Source organism: Bos javanicus, chromosome 19 (assembly GCF_032452875.1).
Source record: "Bos javanicus breed banteng chromosome 19, ARS-OSU_banteng_1.0, whole genome shotgun sequence".
Lineage (NCBI taxonomy): Eukaryota > Metazoa > Chordata > Mammalia > Artiodactyla > Bovidae > Bos > Bos javanicus.
This window is the reverse complement of record NC_083886.1, coordinates 6,592,466-6,614,186: the sequence shown is the minus strand read 5'-3', so window position 1 is coordinate 6,614,186 and position 21,721 is coordinate 6,592,466. Positions and strand designations below refer to the sequence as shown.

At 42.3% G+C, this 21,721-nt stretch overlaps 1 protein-coding gene across 3 annotated transcripts in view; it reads right to left on the bottom strand.

The window, feature by feature from the left end:
- Window positions 1–420: 420 nt before the first annotated feature.
- The window catches only part of STXBP4 (syntaxin binding protein 4), a 254,199-nt gene continuing 232,898 nt past the window's right edge, over window positions 421–21,721 (bottom strand). For 2 of the 3 annotated variants that reach the window (XR_009731174.1, XM_061389993.1), the window contains one exon: window positions 12,327–21,706. Coding sequence is in view for 2 of the 3 variants with exons in the window: in XM_061389993.1 (XP_061245977.1) it covers window positions 21,676–21,706 (31 nt within the window). In the remaining variant the exon portion in view is untranslated. Of the gene's footprint in view, window positions 6,066–12,326; window positions 21,707–21,721 lie in introns of those variants that run through there. The other variant, XM_061389991.1, reaches the window with a different exon arrangement.

Here is a 21,721-nt window from a genome sequence, read left to right as displayed (position 1 = left end):
TGGCATTATTTTGTCCTTTTTTATGGCTGAGTAGTATTCCATTGTATACATATACCATGCCTTCTTTATTCATTCTTCTGTTGGTGGATATTTAGGTTGCTTCCATGTCTTGTTTACTGTGAACAGAGATGCAGTGAACATGGTTTTCTCTGGGTATATGCCCTGGAGTGGGGCTGCTGGATCATATAGCTCTTTTAGTTTTTTAAAGAAAACTCCATTGCCAGGGTCCAGACCCGGTGGATCCAGGGAATTCGAAGGGGAGACGGCATTGGCGATCAGGAAACAATAGATCAATTAAGCGTTAATTAAAGATATAAAGAGTGGTTAAATAAGGATAGCTCAGTGAGAAAATTCAGTGGAGAAAAGAGGCTGAATAATTCAGCCAGAAGGTGAGAGAAAGAACGACATGGGGAGACCAAGTTTTGGTGAACAAGGCCCGCACTTTATTTTCCAAAGTAGTTTTTATACCTTAAGTTATGCATAGAGGATAATGGGGGAAGGGGTAGAGTCATGCAGTAAGCCAGGCTTTTTTCCTGCAAACTTATCATATGCAAAAGTTTAGGTGATTTGCATCATCTTCTGGCCCGGAGGCCTGTTAACATTTTAAGACCCTTTCTTCAGAAAACTTATTTTTCTCTAAAGGTGATTGATTAGTCAGGCGCCACCCTCCAAAAGCATTAGATAAAGTTGCATTCCTACAGGGTAAAGGTGTGGTGGGCTATAACAAGAAAAATAATTAACTCAAGGGTCCCAGGTTACAAACATTAAAGCTACTACTTACACCAATTATATTAATCAATACACTGCCAGGGACACAGCAGGTAAGGGATATGGAGACTTAGCAGCAAACATTGGCCCAACAAGTGAAAAACCCTTCACCAATACAATTTCTAATCAATCTTTTAACTGCTCAAAGGAATCTGTATTTAGACAGTTTAGAACATCTCATGCCTCTCGCAGTTGGGAGGCTCTGAGCAATCACATGTGGTCGGAAAAACCTATTCCGGCAGGCTAGAGGACTTCCAAAGGAGTTTGTAGGTTGAAACACTATCACACCCAGGAACTTTATTAACTGGAGCTGTAAGGTAACTCTTTTTTTCAGAGAGAGGTAGTGGGGGACAGCCCCCAGTAAAGTCAGAGGTGTAGGTGAGAGCACAAAGCAGAAAGTAGGCAGACTCTGGCTTTGGGGGTAGATGCTCGAGAATTTCCAGGGGGACTCCTGAGGCTTGATCCCGCCTTTGTGTATGCTCAGCCTCCTTCCTCATGACCTTTGCCATGGGCGGAGCTCCTGCTCCCAGCACTCCATAGTGTTCTATATAATGGCTCTACCCACTTACAGTCCCATGAGCACTGTAGGAGGAGACCCTTTTCTCTACACCCTCTCCAGCATGTATTTTTTGTAGACCTTTTTTCATGATAGCCATTCTGATTTGTGTGACGTGATCATTGTGTTAACAGTTTTGATTTGCGTTTTTCTGATAATTAGTGATGCTGAGCACATTTTCATGTGCTTTTTGGCCATCTGTATGTCTTCTTTGAAGTAATATGTATTTATATCTGCTGCCCATTTTTTGATTAGGTTGTTTGTTTCTTTGATATTGAGTTTTATGAGCTTTTTAAATATATTAAAATTAATCTCTTATCAGTCATGTAATTTGCAAATATTTTCTCCCATTCTGTGTGATGTCTTTTACTTTTTTATGGTGTCCTTTACAGTGCAGAAGATTTTAAGTTTAATTAGGTTTCACTTGTTTAGTTTTGTTTTTATTTTCATTACTTGAGAATGTAGATTCCTTAAACATAACTTGTTGCTTTTTTCTTTTTTTAACTGTTTTTATCATTCTCTTTATCTTTAATTTTTGCTATTTTAATTACTGTGTGTCTTGGTATGGTCCTTTTTGAGTTGATCCTATTTGGTACTCTCTGTGGTTTTTGGACCAGGATGTCTGTTTCCTTTCCCAGGTTAGGGAAGCTTTCAGCTATTAAGTCTCCAAATGTGTTCTCTGTCCCCTGCACTCTCCCTTCTCCTTTTGGGACCCCTGTACTGTGACTGTTAGTATGCTCAATGTTGGTCTCTTAAATCATCTTCATTTCTTTTTATTCTTTTTCCTTTTTCTGTTCCACTTCAGTGACTTCCTGTGGCTCAGATGGTAAAGTGTCTGCCTGCAATGCAGGAGACCTGGGTTCAATCCCTGGGTCAAGAAGATCCCCTGGAAAAGGAAATGGCAACCCACTCCAGTACCCTTGCCTGGAAAGTCCCATGGATGGAGGAGCCTGGTGGGCTACAGTCCATTGGGTGGCAAAGAGTCCGACACGACTGAGCAACTTCACTTTTCAGTGACTTCCATTACTCTGTCTTCCAGCTCACTCATCTGTTCCTCTGTATCATCTAATCTACTGTCTGCTGCTTCTAGTGGATTTTTCATTGCAATTATTGTATTCCTTATCTCTGATTCTTCTTTATATTTTCTAACTCTTTGTTAAAAAATTCTATCTTCTCACTCTGTTCACCCAAACTTCTTGTGAGTTACTTTGAATATCTTCATGATCATTACCTTGAATACTTTATCAGGTAGATTGCCTAACTCCACTTCACTTAGTTCTTGTTCTAGGGTTTTATCTTGTTCCTTCATTTACATATTTCTCTATTGCTTCTGGTTGCTTAATTTGCTATTTTTATATCTATTTATTTGAGAGGTTGATTGCATTTCCCAGTTTTGGAGAAATGGTCTTTTGTAGGAGACATCATATGCATCCCACTCTGGTCACCAGAGATATATGCTCTAGGGGTGCATTTTGTGGGGGCTGTATGGGTCCTTATGTTGTGATGGACTGACTACTCTGGGTGGTCTAGTAGGTGTGGCTGGTCCCCAGTCTGGTTGCTTGCTAGGACCTGCCTTGTGTGAAAGCTTCTGGCCACTGGTGGGTGGGATTGGGCCTCAAGCTGCTGACTTTAGGTCCCAGGGAGCTCTGGGGTTAATGATGGCCCTCTGGTGGACAGAGTCCTGTTCTGAGGTGGGTGGTTGTGGGGCTAGGGGTCCTGGATCTAGTGTTGACCTGATAGTGAGTGGGACTAATTCCTGACATGGCTGGCTGTGGAGTCTGGGGTGTCCTAAAACTAGTGTGCATCTGCTGGTAAGTGGGGATGGACTCTGGAGTGACTAAGGATTCCAACGTGTCTCAAACTGCTGGTGGGTGGGGCTGGGGCCAGAGGGGTCTTGGGGCTAGTGCTGGCTTGATGTTGTATGGGCTGGGTCCCATCCATCAGGATGTGGGGACATGGTGGCCCTGGGACTGGTGTCCACCTGCTGATGGGTGAGGCCAAACCCTGGGGCGAGCTCCTGCCCTGTGGCAGGTGGAATCAGGCCCTGGGTCTAGGGCTGCAGGACTCAAGGGCCCCAGAGTTGGTGTTTTCAGCCCCCGGTGGGCAGAGCTAGGGCCTAGAGGTTTCTAGGGCTGGGGCCTACCTGTTGGTGGGTGAGGCTGGTCTGAGGGCTAGTGCCAGCCCACTGCTGGGCAGAGACAGTCCCAGAGTCTTTTGCTGCAGGCATGGGGGATTCAGAGCACAGTGAGAGAGCATAGGTGTCTGGGCCCTCTGGTCAACAAGGCCAGATCTGGGGCAGCCATTGGCTCAGGGAGTCTTTAGACAGCAGGAGTGCTGGTTGGTGGGCTGTGTCATTTGTCCAGCTAGTTGCTTGGCCCGAGGTGTCCCAACACTGGTGCCAACAGTCTAGTGGGAGGGGCTGGGTCTCAGAGCTGATAAGCTAGAGGGAGGATTCCAAAATGGTGCTCGCCAACACTAGTGTCCATGTGGTAGAACGAGTTCTCCAAAATGATTTCCACCAGTGTCTATGTCCCAGGGTGAACTTTGGTTGTCTTCTGCCTCTTGGGAGGCTCAGGATCAGCAGGTGAGTCTGACCTATGCTCCTTTCAAATTACTGCTTCTGCCCCGGGTCCTGGAGTATGTGAGACTTTCTGTTGAGTAAAGCCTCTGACTCTCGCAGCACTCTGGGTCACCCGTAGGCATCAAAGCTGACTGTTTGGTTCAGGATCCCTGAGCTGAGGAGCCCAATGTGGGACTTCAGCCCCTTGCTTCCTAGGAGACATCTCTGCAATTATAATCATCCTCTTATTTGTGGCTTGCCCAACAGGGTTATGGTCTCAACTACTCCCCATCTCCACCCCTCTTTCCTGTCTTGTTGTGTTTCCTTCTTTATATCTTCAGTGTAGAAGATCTTTCCTGCAAGTCTTCTAGTTTTTCCTCATCAACAAACTGCTACATAAATAGTTTTAATTTTGATGTGTCTGTGGGAGGAAGTGAGCTGTCTACCTACACTGCCATCTCAGCCACTCCCCAGGATATAGACTTTGAAATGGTGACATTATCTTGGGTTATCTGGGTGTTGGAGAAGACTTCTGAGAGTCCCTTGGACAGCAAGGAGATTCAACCAGTCAATCCTAAAGGAAATCAGTCCTGAATATTCATTGGAAGGATTGATGCTGAAACTACAATACTTTGGCCACCTGATGTAAAGAACTGAATCATTGGAAGGATCATTGACCCTGATGCTGGGAAGGATTGAAAGTGAGAGGAGAAGGGGACAACAGCGGATGAGATGGTTGGATGGCATCACCAACTTGATGGACATGAGTTCGAGCAAGCTCTGGGAGTTGGTGATGGGCAGGGAAGTTTGGTGTGCTGCAGTCCACGGGGTCACAAAGAGTCAGACACAACTGAGCGACTGAACTGAACTGAACTGAACTGAATCTACTCAAACCACCTGAGTCCTTAAAAGCAGAGAATCTTTCTTGGCTGGGTCAGATAGAGATGTGATGTGAATGGCTTTGAGAGTGCAGCAAGGGGACCATGAGCCAAAGAAGGAAAGAGTGTTCTTAGTTCACTAACTGACTTCTATCAGTAACTGAATGAGCAAGAAAACGGGTTTCTTTCTAGAGCAGCCTGCTAACAGCTTGGATATAGCCTGCTAAGACCCATTTTAGGCCTCTGACCTATGGAATGGTGAGATGATAATAAATTTGTATTGTTTAATCTACAAAGTTTGCGGTAATTTGTTACAGCAGCAATAAAAAAATGAACACACACATGCTTATGCACTCTTGCCTCCAGGTATTTCCCCTGGAGGAGTGAACACATGTGTATACAAAAGCCAGCACACAAATTTTATATTATGTGGCATTTTTTTAAAGCACAATTGAAAAACAAACATTAAGACATGAATGTTTATAACTGCTCAATTCATAATCACCAAAACCTGGAAACAACCCTATGCGTTTCGGTAGGTGAATGGAGGAACAAGCTGGGGTCCACCCATGTAATGGAATACTCCTCAGTAACGAAAATGAACAAACTTCGTACACCCAGTGACCTGGATGCGTCTCAGAGGCATGCTGAGTAAAAGAAGCCAGTCTCAGGAGTTTACACATGCTATGATTATTTACATATTCTCAAAAAGACAAAACTATAGTTATGGAGAATAGAACAGTGATTGCCAGAATTTGGAGATGGACTGAGTATGTCATACAAGGAGGGTAGAAGGGAGCTTGTGGGGTGATAAAACTGCTCTATTTCTTCATTAATGCTAATGCTAAGTCGCTTCAGTCGTGTCCGACTCTGTGCGACCCCATAGACAGCAGCCCACCAGACTCTGCCATCCCTGGGATTCTCCAGGCAAGAATGCTGGAGTGGGTTGCCATTTTTCTTCATTAAGGTGGTGGTCAAATGTGTCTATGCATGCTGCATTAAAAATTCATAGAATTTTTACACCCCTCAAGAAATTCAGTTTTCTGTATGATTATTTTAAAAATATTAAACCAAAATTATAATAACCCAACAATAACAAAACAGAAACAGAGACAAACCTGACACAACTTTCTGCTCTGTGGTCTGGGAATTTCAAGTCCTAGGGAATGTTCTATTAATACAATTGGAGGTGGAGACCCATCACTTTTCTTTCTTCTCGCCCTGGCAGGCTCGCTACATCAATCTCAGAGTGGAAGGAGATCCAGCACATGTTCTGGAGATTCGCCCAGATCTTTTCTTCCCCCTGAAAACAGTAGGGTCTGGCTTACACAAGCTCTACAGTCCTTCAGAACAGATACCTGGGACCCATCTCAACCTCTTGCTGTAGGTGCAGAGTGACTTACCACTCTGGCTGGCCAAGGGCTAAGAGGGCTCCTGAGATGTGGGATCTCTACTTTTAAAACCGGGAAAGTCCCAGGGAACTTGTGAATACGATTACAGTTGGTAACCATAACATGGCTTGAGAAATTCACATAACTTATCTGAGCCTCAGTTTTCCCATATGCAAAACAGAAAGAATGCTTGCCCTGACTGCTTCACCCAGTTATCATGAGATACAAACTTTAAATTGTAAATTCTGTAAAAATGTGAGTTGTGGCATTATTGTTGACATTAAAAAAAAATAAACAGGATTTAGGGGCAGTCTTCAAATATGCAAAATGGGGAAGTGTTATCAAAGGAAGTCACGCAATTGGAGAGTATGTGTGTGCATATCTGATTGTAAGCTTTGTTGAGGTTGCAGTTTCAATTTTGTGACTGTAAGAATGTATGCACGAGACTATAACTTTTGTTTTCAGCAGCCTGCTTCTTGGGAAGTTCTGGTTACCTGGATTCCAAGATAGTCCAGGGAAATGATTCTTAACCTTGGCTATACACTGTAATCATGAGGATCTTTAAAGCACAGGTACCTGGGTCCTCCTCCCAGAGATTATTTGTAATTGGCCTGGAGTCTGACTAAGCTTCATGATTTTTAAAATCTCTCCAGATGATTTTACCTGAATATCTCCTTTGGGTGACTTTCCTGATCACCATCCAAATGACCCCTGGGAGGCTTGTTCTTACTGCTACCCCCGATGGTGGTCTGTCTAGTGAGCTCACATCACAAGGAAAGAGGCTGCAGTGTGCCTCCAGGAGAGCCGACTGCTGATCTTAATAGGACAAGAACTCACTTCTACAGAGAATGACCAACAGTGATATCAGGCACTCAGGTAGCTATTACTGTGATGCTTTAAAAGGCTTCTTTCATTTGAGAGATGGTTGACTAGAGGGACTCTAAGATTTTTGTGCTTCCTGTTATTGTTGTTCAGTCACTAAGTTGTGTCCGACTCTTTGCAACTCCATGGACTACAGCATTCCAGGCTTCTCTGTCCACTATCTCCTGGAGTTTGCTCAAACTCATAGCCTTTGAGTCAGTGATGCTATTCAACCGGCACATTCTCTGTTGCCCGCTTCTCCTCACACCTTCAACTTTTGTTAGCATCTTTTACAAGGTCTCTTGCAGGTCTTTTCCAAGCAGTCAGTTCTTCCCATCAGGTGGCCAAAGTATTGGAGTTTCAGCTTCAACATCATTCCTTCCAATGAATATTCAGGACTGATTTCCTTTAGGATGGACTGGTTTGATCTCCTTGCAGTCCAAGGGACTCTCTAGAGTCTTCTTCTACACCATAGTTCAAAACCATCAATTCTTCGGCTCTCAGCTTTCTTTATAGTCCAACTCTCACATCCATACGTGACTACTGGAAAAAACCATAGCTATGACTAGATGGACCTTTGCCAGCAAAGCAATGTGTCTGCTTTTTAATATGCTGTCTAGTTTGGTCATAGCTTTTCTTCCAAGGAGAAAGCATCTTTTAATTTCATGGCTGCAGTCAACATCTGCACCAAAAAAATAAAGTCTGTCATCTATTTGCCATGAAGTGATGGGACCAGATCTTCGTTTTTTGAATGTTGAATTTTAAGCCATCTTTTTCACTCTCCTCTTTCACTTTCATCAAGAGGCTCTTCAGTTCTTCTTTGCTTTCTGCCATAAGGGTGGTGTCATCTCCGTATCTAAGGTTATTGATATTTCTCCTTGCAATCTTGATTTCAGCTTGTGCTTCATCCAGCCCAGCATTTCTTTCGCACGATGTTCTCTGCATATACGTTAAATCAGCAGGGTGACAATATACAGCCTTGACGTGCTCCTTTCCCAATTTAGAACCAGTCTGTTGTTCCACGTGTGGTTCTAACTGTTGCTTATTGACCTGCATACAGATTTCTCAGGAGGTTGGTGAGGTGGTCTGGTATTCCCATCTCTTTAAGAATTTTCCAGTTTTTTGTGATCCACGCAGTCAAAAGCTTTTGGCTTTCCAGCATCAAGGTCTTTCCTAATGAGTCAGCTTCACATCAGGTGGCCAAAGTATTGCAGCTTCAGTTTCAGCATCAGTCCTTCCAATGAATATTCACGGTTGATTTCCTTTACGATTGACTGGCTTGATCTCCTTGCAGTCCAAGGGACTGTCTAGAGTCTTCTCCAACACCACAGTTCAGAAGCATCCATTCTTTGGTGGTTAGCCTTCTTTATGATGCATTTCTCACATCTGTACATGACTACTGGAAAAACCATAGCTTTGACTAGACGGACTTTGTCAGCAAAGTGATGTCTCTGCTTTATAATAACTGTCTAGGTTTTCATAGCTTTTCTTCCAAGGAGCAACCATCTTTTAACTTCATGGCTGCAGTCACTGTCCAGTGATTTTGGAGTCCAGGAAAATAAAATCTGTCACTGTTTCCATTGTTTTCCCATCTATTTGCCATGAAGTGATTGGACTGAATGTCATCATCTTAGTTTTTTGAATGTTGAATTTTAAGCCAGTTTTTTCACTCTCCTCTTTCACCCTCATCAAGAGGCTGTTTAGCTCTTCTTTGCTTTTTGCCATAAGGGTGGTCTCATCTGCATATATGAGGTTATTGATATTTCTCCTGGCAATCTTGATTCCAGCTTGAGCTTCATCCAACCTGGCATTTCATGTGATGTACTGTGCTCTAAGTTAAATAAGCAGGGTGACAATATGTAGCCTTAATGTACCCCTTTCCCAAGTTTGAGCCAATTTGTTGTTTTATGTCTGGTTCTAACTGTTGTTTTTTGACTGCCATACAGGTTTCTCAGGAGGCAGGTAAGGTGGTCTGATATTCCCATCTCTGTGCTTCCTGAGAAGACATTATTCAGAGGCTCACCTAGTTCAGGGCACAGTCCAGCACCAGCCACTGCGTCCAAAGGAGGAATACTTCAGACCTGGCTCTAGGTGTAAAGAATTAAAGTGAAAAACCTAATGACACATCAACTTTGCTAAAATCCCCTGCTATTTTTACTGCTTAAATGTTTTCAGTGGGGAGAAAACAGGTCCAGGATCTTTGAAAAAGGCAAGATATAGACGGAAAACTCGGGTGACCTGCAGGATGTTTTCTCAATGATATTGTTCAGGAATATTTAAATTGCCATCCATAATAGCAATGAAAGCCTCAGTCTTTATGCTACCATCCAACTAGAGAATGAAAAAAGGAATATCTCATCTGTGACAATCTTATTTTTCTAGCAAAAGAAAAATTCTGAATAAGAGTTAAAGGCAATGAATCTGGCCACATAAGAGGTATAGACAGAAATATTAAATGCAAATATTTTTTTGTTTCCATAATAATCAACTTAAGTATTGAGAATACAGACCAGGTCTCATTCATACCCACAGCCCAACCATTCCTCTTTTCAGCCCTCATGTTACAGCATTAAAAACTTTTACCAGATTATATACAGAGTCCTAAAGCAAAACTCTCCTAGGAAATAATGGGGAAACAAAAACTATCATCAGCTCACATATATTTTTTTCCGTATATAAAATTTATTTTTTCTTATAAATTTACCACTTTTTCTTATAAATTTCCCACTTATTTTTTCTCATAAATTTCTTACCATAGAGAATTTTTAAAATGTAGAAAAATATAACAAGTAAAATAAATACTACTGATAATTTGATCTAATATTTTCTTCAAGGTCTTCTGTAGTATTTATATATAAAATACAGTTGATATCATACTGTAAACAGACACCTGTTTTCTTTTATTTCCACAATGTTATAGGTGTGATATTTTCCCTGGGTCTTTAAATATTATTAAGTATTTTCCATCATGTTAGATATATATTACTCAGATGTTCTCCTGGTTTGAGGCCTATCCGTTCAGTTCAGTTCAGTTGCTCAGTCGTGTCTGACTCTTTGCAACCCCATGAATTGCAGCATGCCAGGCCTCCCTGTCCATCACTGACTCCTGGAGTTCACTCAAACTCACGTTTGAGTTGAGTTGAGTTGAGTTGAGTTGAGTTGAGTCAATGATGCCATCCAGCCATCTCATCCTCTGTTGTCCCCTTCTCCTCTTGCCCCCAATCCCTCCCAGCATCAGAGTCTTTTCCAATGAGTCAACTCTTTGCATGAGGTGGCCAGAGTACTGGAGTTTCAGCTTTAGCATCATTCCTTCCAAAGAACACCCAGGACTGATCTCCTTTAGAATGGACTGGTTGGATCTCCTTGCAGTCCCAGGGACTCTCAAGAGTCTTCTCCAACACCACAGTTCAAAAGCATCAAGTCTTCGGCTCTCAGCTTTCTTCACAGTCCAACTCTCACATCCATACATGACTACTGGAAAAACCATATCCTTGACTAGACAGACCTTTGTTGGCAAAGTAATGTGTCTGCTTTTGAATATGCTATTTAGGTTGGTCATAACTTTCCTTCCAAGGAGTAAGTGTCTTTTACTTTCATGGCTGCAATCACCATCTGCAGTGATTTTGAAGCCCCCCAAAATAAGTCTGACACTGTATCCACTGTTTCTCCATCTATTTCCCATGAAGTGATGGGACCAGATGCCATGATCCTTGTTTTCTGAATGTTGAGCTTTAAGCCAACTTTTTCACTTTCCTCTTTCATTTTCATCAAGAGGCTTTTTAGTTCCTCTTCAATTTCTGCCATAAGGGTGGTGTCATCTGCATATATATTATTGTAAAATTTCATTATTTATTTATTAGCCACTCTGGGTCTTTGTTGCTGAGCAGGCTTTCTTTACCTGCAGGGGGCAGGGGCTACTCTTCATTGTGATGTGAGGACTTCTTCTTGAGGTGGCTTCTCTTGCAATGGAGCACGGGCTCTAGAGTGTGTGGGCTTCAGTAATTGAGGCCCATGGGCTTCGCTGCACCACAACATGTGGAATCCTCCCAGATCAGAAGTCAAACCCACATCCCCTGCATTGGCAGACAGATTCTTAACCACTGGACCACAGGGGAAGTCCAAGGCCTATAAAAGGACTTTTTTATTTTAAATAGTGCTTCAGAAAACCTTTTCAATACATTTTCTTAAAATTTAAAGTTGTAGTCACTTGTGAGGATAAACTTCCCAGGTGGCTCTAGTGGTAAAGAACCCACCTGCCAAGGCAGGAAATGTAAGACATGGATTCACATCATATGACCCAGCAATCCCACTAGGCATATAGCCTGAGGAAACCAACAATGAAAAAGACACATGTATCCCAATGTTCACTGCAGGACTATATACAATAGCTAGAACATGGAAGCAACCTAGATATCCATTGACAGGTGAATGGATAAAGAAGCTGTGGTACACATATATAGTGGAGTATTACTCAGTCATAAAAAGGAACACATTTGAGTCAGTTCTAATGATGTGGATGAACCTAGAGCCTAAAATACAGGGTGAAGTGAGTCAGAAAGAGAAAAACAAATATATACTAACAAATATACATGGAATCTAGAAAGATGGTACTGATTAAATTATTTGTTGGGCAACAATGGAGATGCAGAGTTATGGACATGGGGGCAGGGGATGGGAGGAGAAGGAAGGAGAAGGCGGAATATATGGAGGGAGTAACATGGAAACTTACATTACCAGGTGGAAAATAGACAGCCAATAGGAATTTGCTGTATGACTCAGGAAACTCAAACCAGGGCTTTATAACAACCTAGAGAGGTAGGATGGGGAAGGAGGTAGGAGGGAGGCTCAAGAGGGAGGGGGCATATGTATTCCTATGGCTGATTCATGTTAGTGTTTGGCAGAAACCCATATAATTCTGTACAGCAATTATCTTTCAATTAAAAAAATAAATAAATTTTAAAAAGAGAGAAGCCCAGGTTCGATTCCTGGGTTGGGAAGATGCCCTGGAGGAGGACATCACAACCCACTCCAGCATTCTTGCCTGGAGAAGCCCATGGACAGTGGAGCCTGGCAAGCTATGGTCCATAGAGTTACAAAGAGTCAGACACAACTAACGTGACTTAGCATGCACGCGTGTGAGAATAAATTCACAGTACTAGAACGATAGGGTCAAAAAGTTTAAATATCTTTAAGGTTTTTGATCGGTGTTCCAAGACTGCTTTCCAGAAAGTTTATAGTGATTTATCAATGCCCGCAAAATATCTAAGGCTATTGATGCAACCAACATAGAGTATTATTGTGCTTTTAAAATGTTTTGTTTTTTTTTAAATCATATCTTAGGTAACTCATCAATAATTCTAGGCAAACCTCATATCACAGAAGGGGGAAGCTTGTGTCTAATTTCTTTGAAATTGGCAGGAAAAAGGCACTGGTATGGGTTATTGAAGGAATCTGAATTGTCCACAGGCTTAAGGATTGACTTCACAGAGTAGATAACACAGTTAATCTGTCCTAGATAGTTCAGGCATTCAATTCCTGTCAATGGAGGGGCAGAATTGCTTGCTCTCTTCCAAGTATTTTCTGTTAGGATTTTTAGGAATAGCCTTTAAAGTACCTTTGATTGAATTACACACTATTTTAGAAAGGCCATTCTGTTTTCATGTTAAGACATTTCATCTTTAACTCAATTTTAAGGTTACTCTGAGATGAGTCAGGAAGAAGGAAATTTGACCCTCTGTCCCATATTCCATCAGCTCTAAGACACACATCTTTCAGATTTAAATGTGTTTGAACTCGGGACATGTAGTGGACACAGTCCGCACTCTCAGATCCGCCCACCACCCTCGTGAACATGAGCTCTGTGTGCTCTTACTCCCAACATCTGGCCCTGCTTCTCTTTGTTACAGGGCTGTGGAGCCCACCTTGTCTACACAGAGGTCAAAGGACCTAGAAATTCACATCTTCCTGCCAGGCTTCCAGTGCTTAACCAATGACAGAGGGGTGGGGGGAGCCTCAGCTTGGACAACGGACATGGGTAGGACTTACATTGTCTCCTGAGCTCCCCTGTGGGACTGAGCCAAAATGCCATCCCTTCTTCACACCCTCTGATGGATGGGCTTTGCTTGGCATCATGCCCCTATGTGGGCTTTTCCCTCCTCCCTTTGTGTTAGTCCTAGTTTTCTATTTCCTATCTTTTCCCTCCTAACTCAAACATTTTCTCACCTCAGGGGAACTGAACAAACTGCAAGGTGTGTCTTAAAACCCATGATATCTTGCACGTGCTGTGGGCCAGGAAAGCAGCTGGACTCACCTGTGCCGCCAACGCTGCCAAAGGCAACCAATACAACTGCCTTTGCCCATGCATGCATGAACTTGGCTCTTTTTCTTGAGATGTGAATGGACTGTTACTCCTTTACTTTTCAGGAGATAAAGCATTTAAGGACTATTTGAGGAAGGAATATAAATCCCGATTAGTCTAAAAGCTCTTCTATTAAACCCTTTTGAAAAGATCAAAAAAGTACCAGCATCAAACTTCAGAACAGATGTTAAAGCCCAGGAAAAAACCCCTAGGGATGGTAGTAGAACAGTCCTTTAAGAAAAGCTTCACTTTGATGGCAGATAGGATGTTATTATGAAAAATGTGGATGAAAACTGATTTAAAAGAGAGATTCAGAAGAGTTCCACTCTGAATATACAGAAGTTTTAGGAATATCATAATTTACTTGTATTTAATTTTCCTTTATACACACACATGATAAACACTATGTTAAAATAGCTCTTAGATTTACTTAAAAAGCCATAAGACAAAATTCAAACTGCCATGTCATATTTTAGATTCTTTTTATGATTTTTGGTTTTACATAAAATAGTGGTGTGTCTTATAATTGATGGCTTTTTTGAAAAGCTTCTTTGGCTCTACTTTGGCTTTATATGCATTTATTTATTTTTGGTTGTGCTGGGTCTTCGTTGCTGCATGTGGGCTGCTTGTTGTGCTGGTTTCTCTTGTTGCGAATCACAGGCTGCGCGTGTGCGGGCTCACCAGCTTCTGCGGGCACAAGCTCAGTGCGGGCACACTGGCTTGGTTGCCTTATGGTTCATGGAATCCTCCCACACCAGGGATTGAACCCATGTCCCCCACATTGGCAGGAAGATTCTTAACCACTGGACCACGGGTGAAATACTTGGTTGGCCAAAAAGTTTGTTTGAGTTTTCCAAAACATTTTATAGAAAAACTTAAACGAACTTTTCGGCCAACCCAATACTAATCATGTCCATGGGGTTGCAAAGGGTTGGACATGACTGAGTGACTGAATTGAACTGAACTAAATACTAATCAAGAATATGCTACTCAGAGACAGAAAGAATATAATCAATGAACAGTCTTAGCAACGTTGGAAACCTAAGATAACTTCATAGACTTTTCACCTTATATGAGTCATATTAAGGGTTATATTTGTGAGTGATAGGCCAACATTTCATCATATTCTTAAAAATCTGTAGACTTTAGTCTATTAAATATTTCTTATTCTTCTAAAGTATGTATATGTGTGTATATATACACATATAAATGTATGTTTATACATTTATACATTATATACATATATACATGTATATATATATAAACAAATGTATATACATGTTTATACATTACTCAGAGAAGTAATCAATGCATTTAATTTTGTGCCAGCCTTTTATTTTTTAATGGTGATCACAGAACTATATTGGCTTCACTGATGGCTAAGTGGGTGAAGAATCTGCCTGAAATGGAGGACACACAGGAGACCTGGGTTTGATCCCTGGGTTGGGAAGATCCCCTGGAGAAGGAAATGGCAACCCACTCCAGAATTCTGGTCTGAAAAATCCCATGGACAGAAGAGCCTGATGGTCTACAGTATGTAAAATCACAGAGTCAGACACGGCTGAACAACTAACATACACAGAGAACTATATATAAGCTGTGTGATCACTACACAAAAACGAAAAGCTGGTATTAGATTAAATGCATGGATTACTGCCCTGAATGATAAAGTTCAGTTCAGTTCAGTCGCTCAGTCGTGTTTGACTCTTTACGACCCCATGAACTGCAGCACGCCAGGCACCCCTGTCCATCACCAACTCCCAGAGTTCACTCAAACTCACGTCCATCAAGTCGGTGATGCCATCCAGCCATCTCATCCTCTGTCGTCCCCTTCTCCTCCTGCCCCCAATCCCTCCCAGCATCAGGGTCTTTCCAATGAGTCAACTCTTCACATGAGGTGGCCAAAGTACTGGAGTTTCAGCTTCAGCATCAGTCTTTCCAAAGAAATCCCAGGGCTGATCTCCTTTAGGATGGACTGGTTGGATCTCCTTGCAGTCCAAGGGACTCTCAAGAGTCTTCTCCAACACCACAGTTCAAAAGCATCAATTCTTCGGCACTCAGCTTTCTTCACAGTCCAACTCTCACATCCATACATGGCCACTGGAAAAACCATAGCTTTGACTAGATGGACCTTTGTTGGCAAAGTAATGTCTCTGCTTTTGAATATGCTATTTAGGTTGGTCATAACTTTCCTTCCAAGGAGTAAGCATCTTTTACTTTCATGGCTGCAATCACCATCTGTGATTTTGGAGCCCCCCAAAATAAAGTCTGACACTGTATCCACTGTTTCCCCATCTATTTCCCATGAAGTGATGGGACCAGATGCCGTGATCTTTGTTTTCTGAATGTTGAGCTTTAAGCCAACTTTCTCACTCTCCTCTTTCACTTTCATCAAGAGGCTTTTGAGTTCCTCTTCATTTTCTGCCATAAGGGTGGTGTCATCTGCATATCTGAGGTTATTGATATTTCTCCCTGCAATCTTGATTCCAGCTTGTGCTTCTTCCAGCCCAGCGTTTCTCATGATGGACTCTGCATAGAAGTTAAATAAGCAGGGTGACAATATACAGCTTTGACGTACTCCTTTTCCTATTTGGAACCAGTCTGTTGTTCCATGTCCAGTTCTAACTGTTGCTTCCTGACCTGCATATAGGTTTCTCAAGAGGCCAGTCAGGTGATCTGGTATTCCCATCTCTTTCAGAATTTTCCACAGTTTATTGTGATCCACACAGTCAAAGGCTTTGGCATAGTCAATAAAGCAGAAATAGATGTTTTTCTGGAACTCTCTTGCTTTTTCGATGATCCAGGGGATGTTGGCAATTTGATCCCTGGTTCCTCTGCCTTTTCTAAATCCAGCTTGAACATTTGGAAGTTCATGGTTCACATACTGCTGAAGCCTGGCTTGGAGAATTTTGAGCATTACTTTACTAGCATGTGAGATGAGTACAATTGTGTAGTAGTTTGAGCATTCTTTGGCATTGCCTTTATTTGGGATTGGAATGAAAACTGATCTTTTCCAGTCCTGTGGCCACTGATGAGTTTTCCAAATCTGCTGGCATCAGCACTTTCGCAGCATCATCTTTCAGGATTTGAAATAGCTCAAATGAATTCCATCACCTCCACTAGCTTTGTTCGTAGTGATGCTTTCTAAGGCCCACTTGACTTTACATCCAGGATGTTTGGCTCTAGGTGAGTGATCACACCATCGTGATTATCTGGGTCATGAAATCTTTTTTTTTGTACAGTTCTTCAGTGTATTCTTGCCACCTCTTCTTAATATCTTCTGCTTCTGTTAGGTCCATACCATTTCTGTCCTTTTTCGAGCCCATCTTTGCATGAAATGTTCCCTTGGTATCTCTAATTTTCTTTAAGAGATCTCTAGTCTTTCTCATTCTGTTGTTTTTCTCTATTTCTTCATATTGATCGCTGAGGAAGGCTTTCTTATCTCTCCTTGTTATTCTTTGGAACTCTGCATTCAGATGCTTATATATTTCCTTTTCTCTTTTGCTTTTTGCTTCTCTTCTTTTCACAGTTATTTGTAAGGCCTCCCTGGACAGCCATTTTGCTGAATGATAAAACTACTCAGCATATAGAAATATTAATAGGATCTGCCCATAAACATCTTTTCATTTTCCATTTCAAAGAAATGTCTCACTTGAACTGTCTATATGCCAAGGTAACTTTATATCCACCCAATTTGTTTTGTCTTCCTGTTTTCTCACCCCATAGTTTGCTGATGATGAATTTCTTTATTGTGAAACAGCATACACAAGCAATTCCAATGTGCTTAGTTATAGATGGGATAATTTCTGCACCTTCAGAGTACCGTGGCAATACATAACTCTTTTGTGCCAAATCAATTCTTCAGCAACATGATTAATTAACCGGTAAGAACAGAAGTTTAACAACAAAAGTTTAACACTGTTGCGTTGAAAAGCACAGTTACTTTGCTATGGGCTTTACCTACCCTTCCATACCAAAACCATCCTGTTGTGTTTTTTCAAAATCTTGGGAAAAAATCAAGGTTTTTTTGCAGGACTGTGCAGGACTTTTGTGTGTATGCAAAAATCAACAAAGTTTGCATATATACTTAACAATCCTTCTGTAATTACACTGTGAGTTTTATGGTCAAACTTATGTAGCATACGCTGCCTTCTTTAGCAAAACCCATCACATCATTCCAAGTTAGTAGAACTAGTTGGTGTCGATGTGCTAAACTCCCATCTCATTTTCTTTTTCATTCACTTTGTTTTTCCCTACCAGACACAGGAAACAGCAAAAGAGCTTTTGAAAGCAATAATTCACTTTACAATGTATTCTGTAAACACTCACTGAACATCACTGTGCCATGTCCAATGAGAGGGATGAAGAATAACATATGGACTCTTAAGGGACTCAGAGTCTGTAGGAGAGACACATGCCTCCCTTTCATGCCAAAATTAATTGCAAAAACAGTGTGATAGGATTTAGTAAGAGGTTTGCAGTGACGGGGGGTGATGTAGGATTTTAGAGCACGTCTCCACTCAGCTAACCCTCTCAGCATCCGGGTTCTAGGTAAAAGCACCCTCCTGCCACAAGGACAAGTAAGAAACAACAGGCTGAGCCACCTTTCTGTCTTCCCATCCCCCCAGCTCTCCCTAAGGTGTTCTCCTATCTGGGATGCTGAGTGGGACAGCCGCGGTGACAGACTAGTTGGCTTTAATGAGAGCTTGTTACCACATTCAGAGGAAACACAAAGGAGAGCGTAGGGTCAGATCTCAGCCTTGAAGTCTCAGAAACCCACCTCACTAGACATAAATAAATTAGTGAATGACTGTAGTGTCCCAGTGGGACCTGGACAAGGAGGTCAGCAACTTCTCTGGCGGTGGAAGTTCTTCCTTCACTGCCCTTGAGTGGAGTGGCAAGAGGGGCTGGACAGGTGTGAACAAATGCAGAGGCGGTGCCTGCTGGTGGAGGGAGGAGGACGGAACACATCAGCATCTTCAGAGAAGAGCTGGGCCGAGTGGCGTCTAAAGAAGGAGGAATCTGCTGAGCGACCAAGGCAGGAGTTCCCTATACAGTCTGTCTGAATGACTGTGGGGCCTGAGAAATGAGGCTGGAGAAAAAAAGGAAGGGGCAGATAATGGAAGGTGCTGAGGACTGAAGACCAGCAAGGAAACAAGAGTCAAATGTGTGTTTCAGAAAGAGAATTCCGACCGAAATGCAGTGGGGAGGTTGATGTGGACAGGTATGGTAGAGAGGGAGAAAGACATATTGTCTCCATGGCCATTATCCAGGTAATAAAAAGGAAAGCCAAACTAATCGGCAGTGTTGGCATGGATCAGAGAAAGGAGAACATATTAACAAACGTTCAGAAACAGTACACGTCTTTTTCTTTACCTGAAAGTCACCAAGCAAGTCAGCTCTTACCTGAGAGTGAGGAGGCAGACAGGCCAGCTCAGCTGCGTTACTCACTTGTTGTTCAGTTGCTCAGTCGTGTTTGACTCTTTGCAACACTATGGACTGCAGCTCACCAGGCTTCCCTGTCCTTCACTGTTTCCGGAACTTGATCAAACTCACGTTCGTTGAGTAGGTAATGCCATCCAACCATCTCATCCTCTGTCGTCCCCTTCTCCTGCCTTCAATCTTTCCCAGCATCAGGGTGTTTTCCAATGAGTCCAGATCTTCACATCAGGTGGCAAAAGTATTGGAGTTTCAGCTTCAGCATCAGTCCTTCCAATGAATATTCAGGACTTATTTCCTTTAGGATGGACTGGTTGGATCTCCTTGCAGTCCAAGGGACTCTCAAGAGTCTTCTCCAACACCACAGTTCAAGAGCATCAATTCTTTGGTGCTCAGCTTTCTTTATACTCCAACTCTCACATCCATACATGACCACAGGAAAAACCATAGCTTTGACTAGATGGACCTTTGTCGGTAAAGTAATGTCTCTGCTTTTTACTATGCTGTCTAGGTTGATCATAGCTTTTCTTCTGAGAAACAAGCATCTTTTAATTTCATGGCTGCAGTCACCATCTGCAGTGATCTTGGAGTGCAAAAAAATAAAGTCTGGCACTGTTTCCATTGTTTTTCCAACTATTTGCCATGAAGTGATGGGACTGGATGCCATGATCTTCATTTTTTGAATGCTGAGTTTTAAGCCAGCATTTTTTTTTTTTTCTCTCCTCTTTCACTCTCATCTAGAGGCTCTTTAGTTCCTCTTCACTTTCTGCCATAAGGGTGGTGTCATCCGGATATCTGAGGTTATTGATATTTCTCCCGGCAATCTTGATTCCAGCTTGTGCTTCATCCAGCCTGGCATTTTGCGTGATGTACTCTGCATATAAGTTAAATAAGCAGGGTGACAATATACAGCCTTGACGTACTCCTTTTCCAATTTGGAACCAGTCTGATGTTCCATGTCCAGTTCTAACTGTTGCTTCTTGACCTGCATACAGGTTTTTCAGGAGGCAGGTGAGATGGTCTGGTATTCCCATCTCTTGAATAATTTCCCACAGTTTGTTGTGATCCACACAGTCAAAGGTTTTAGCATAGGTTTTGAAGCAGAAGTAGATGTTTTTCTGCTTTTTCTATGATCCAGCAGAATTTGGCAATTCTGGTTCCTCTGTCTTTTCTAAATCCAGCTTGAACAACTGGAAGTTCAGGTACTTCTGAAGCCTGGCTTGGAGTATGTTGAGCATTACTTTGCTAGCATATGAGATGAGTGCACTTTGTGGTAGTTTGAATATTCTTTGACATTGCCTTTCTTTGGGATTGGAATGAAAACTGACCTTTTCCAGTCTTATGGCCATGGCTGTTTTCCAGATTTGCTGCATATTGTGTGCAGCTGATGTTGAAGCTGAAGCTCCAATACTTTGGCCACCTGATGTGAACTGACTCAGTGGAAAAGACCCTGATGCTGGGAAAGATTGAGGGCGGGAGGAGAAGGGGATGACAGAGGATAAGATGGTTGGATGGCAACACCAACTCAATGGACATGAGTTTGAGTAAGCTCGGGGAGTTTGTGATGATGGACAGGGAGGCCTGGCATGCTACAGTCCATGGGGTTGCAGAGTTGGACACGACTGAGTGATTGAACTGAACTGAACTGAGTCCAGCACTTTAACAGCATCATCTTTTAAGATTTGAAAGAGCTCAGCTGGAATTCCATCACTTTCATTAGCTTTGTTTGTAGTGATGCTTCCTAAGGCCCAGTTGACTTCTTCGCACTCCAGAGTCTGGCTCTACGTGAGTGATCATACCATTGTGGTTATCTAGAGGTTTTCCTCTGGAGGAAGGGAACATTATGAGCAGGGTTTAAGTGATTTCAACCGATATTAATCTCAGTCACCTTGTAGTTCCCTCTTTAGTCATTGCTAAACTCTGGGAGACTTACTAAGTGCTAGGGCACTCTGGGTTTGGATGGTGTGATGTCATTGTCCAAATTGGGTTTCACTGAGAGGCTTCAAAGGAAAAAAATCCTCATTAACTGGATGAAATGGAAAAAAAACCTCTTTTAGGTCTGGTGGGGGCGTGGGAGGGTCTTCCTATTCTTGTGATCCTTTGGGGTTCATGGAAATCCATTTGATCTTTCAGTATGAATCACACTGGGCTGGAGGAAGCTCACTGATGTTGTCCAAGGCTCCATCTGCCTGTACACACCTTGCAATTACTTCCATCTGGGGCACAGTGAGGAGTGGGTTTCCTCTGCTCAACACTAACGCATATCACCAGGTTTTACTGCTCCCAGGAAGGTGGTCCAGGAGTTGGGGCCCAGCCCATTTCTCTGAGCCCCTCTAACAGTTTTGTTATTTGTCCTCTCCCACAGCCAGGAGAATTATATCCTAGGGTGGGAGTAGGAAAGCCTTACTCTTTTGCATCATATGTGCTTTCAAATCTTTGTTCTAAATCATGAATCCTTTCCAGTTCCCTAAGGAGTCAGACTTTTGAAACTCAAAAGAGCAAGCGTTCCTCTGCTTTCTGATGTCACATACCTTTCTCGAGGCAATGACATTAAATGGCCTAGAAATTCAGCTATGGAATAAATTAAGGGGAATAAAGAAAATAAATGGAAAAAGCTTGGTTAACTTCAGTTGAATGTCGTTTGCATAAAATATAAATCACATAAGAGCTAAGACTACATCTGTTTTGAGTTGAATTCTGAGACTTTGCAGTGTTTGGCATCTGTAGCATCCAGTAACTGAACGTGAATAAATGAATACAAGGGCATGAGAGTTAAAGTGGGAAATAAGTCTTACTTATGGACAGCTCATTACACATTCCATTTGCAAGGATGCACTGAATACCTACTGTGTTCAGGCACTGTGTTAGCTCCTCCTCCATGGCGCTGGACCCCTCCTACAATGGTGAATG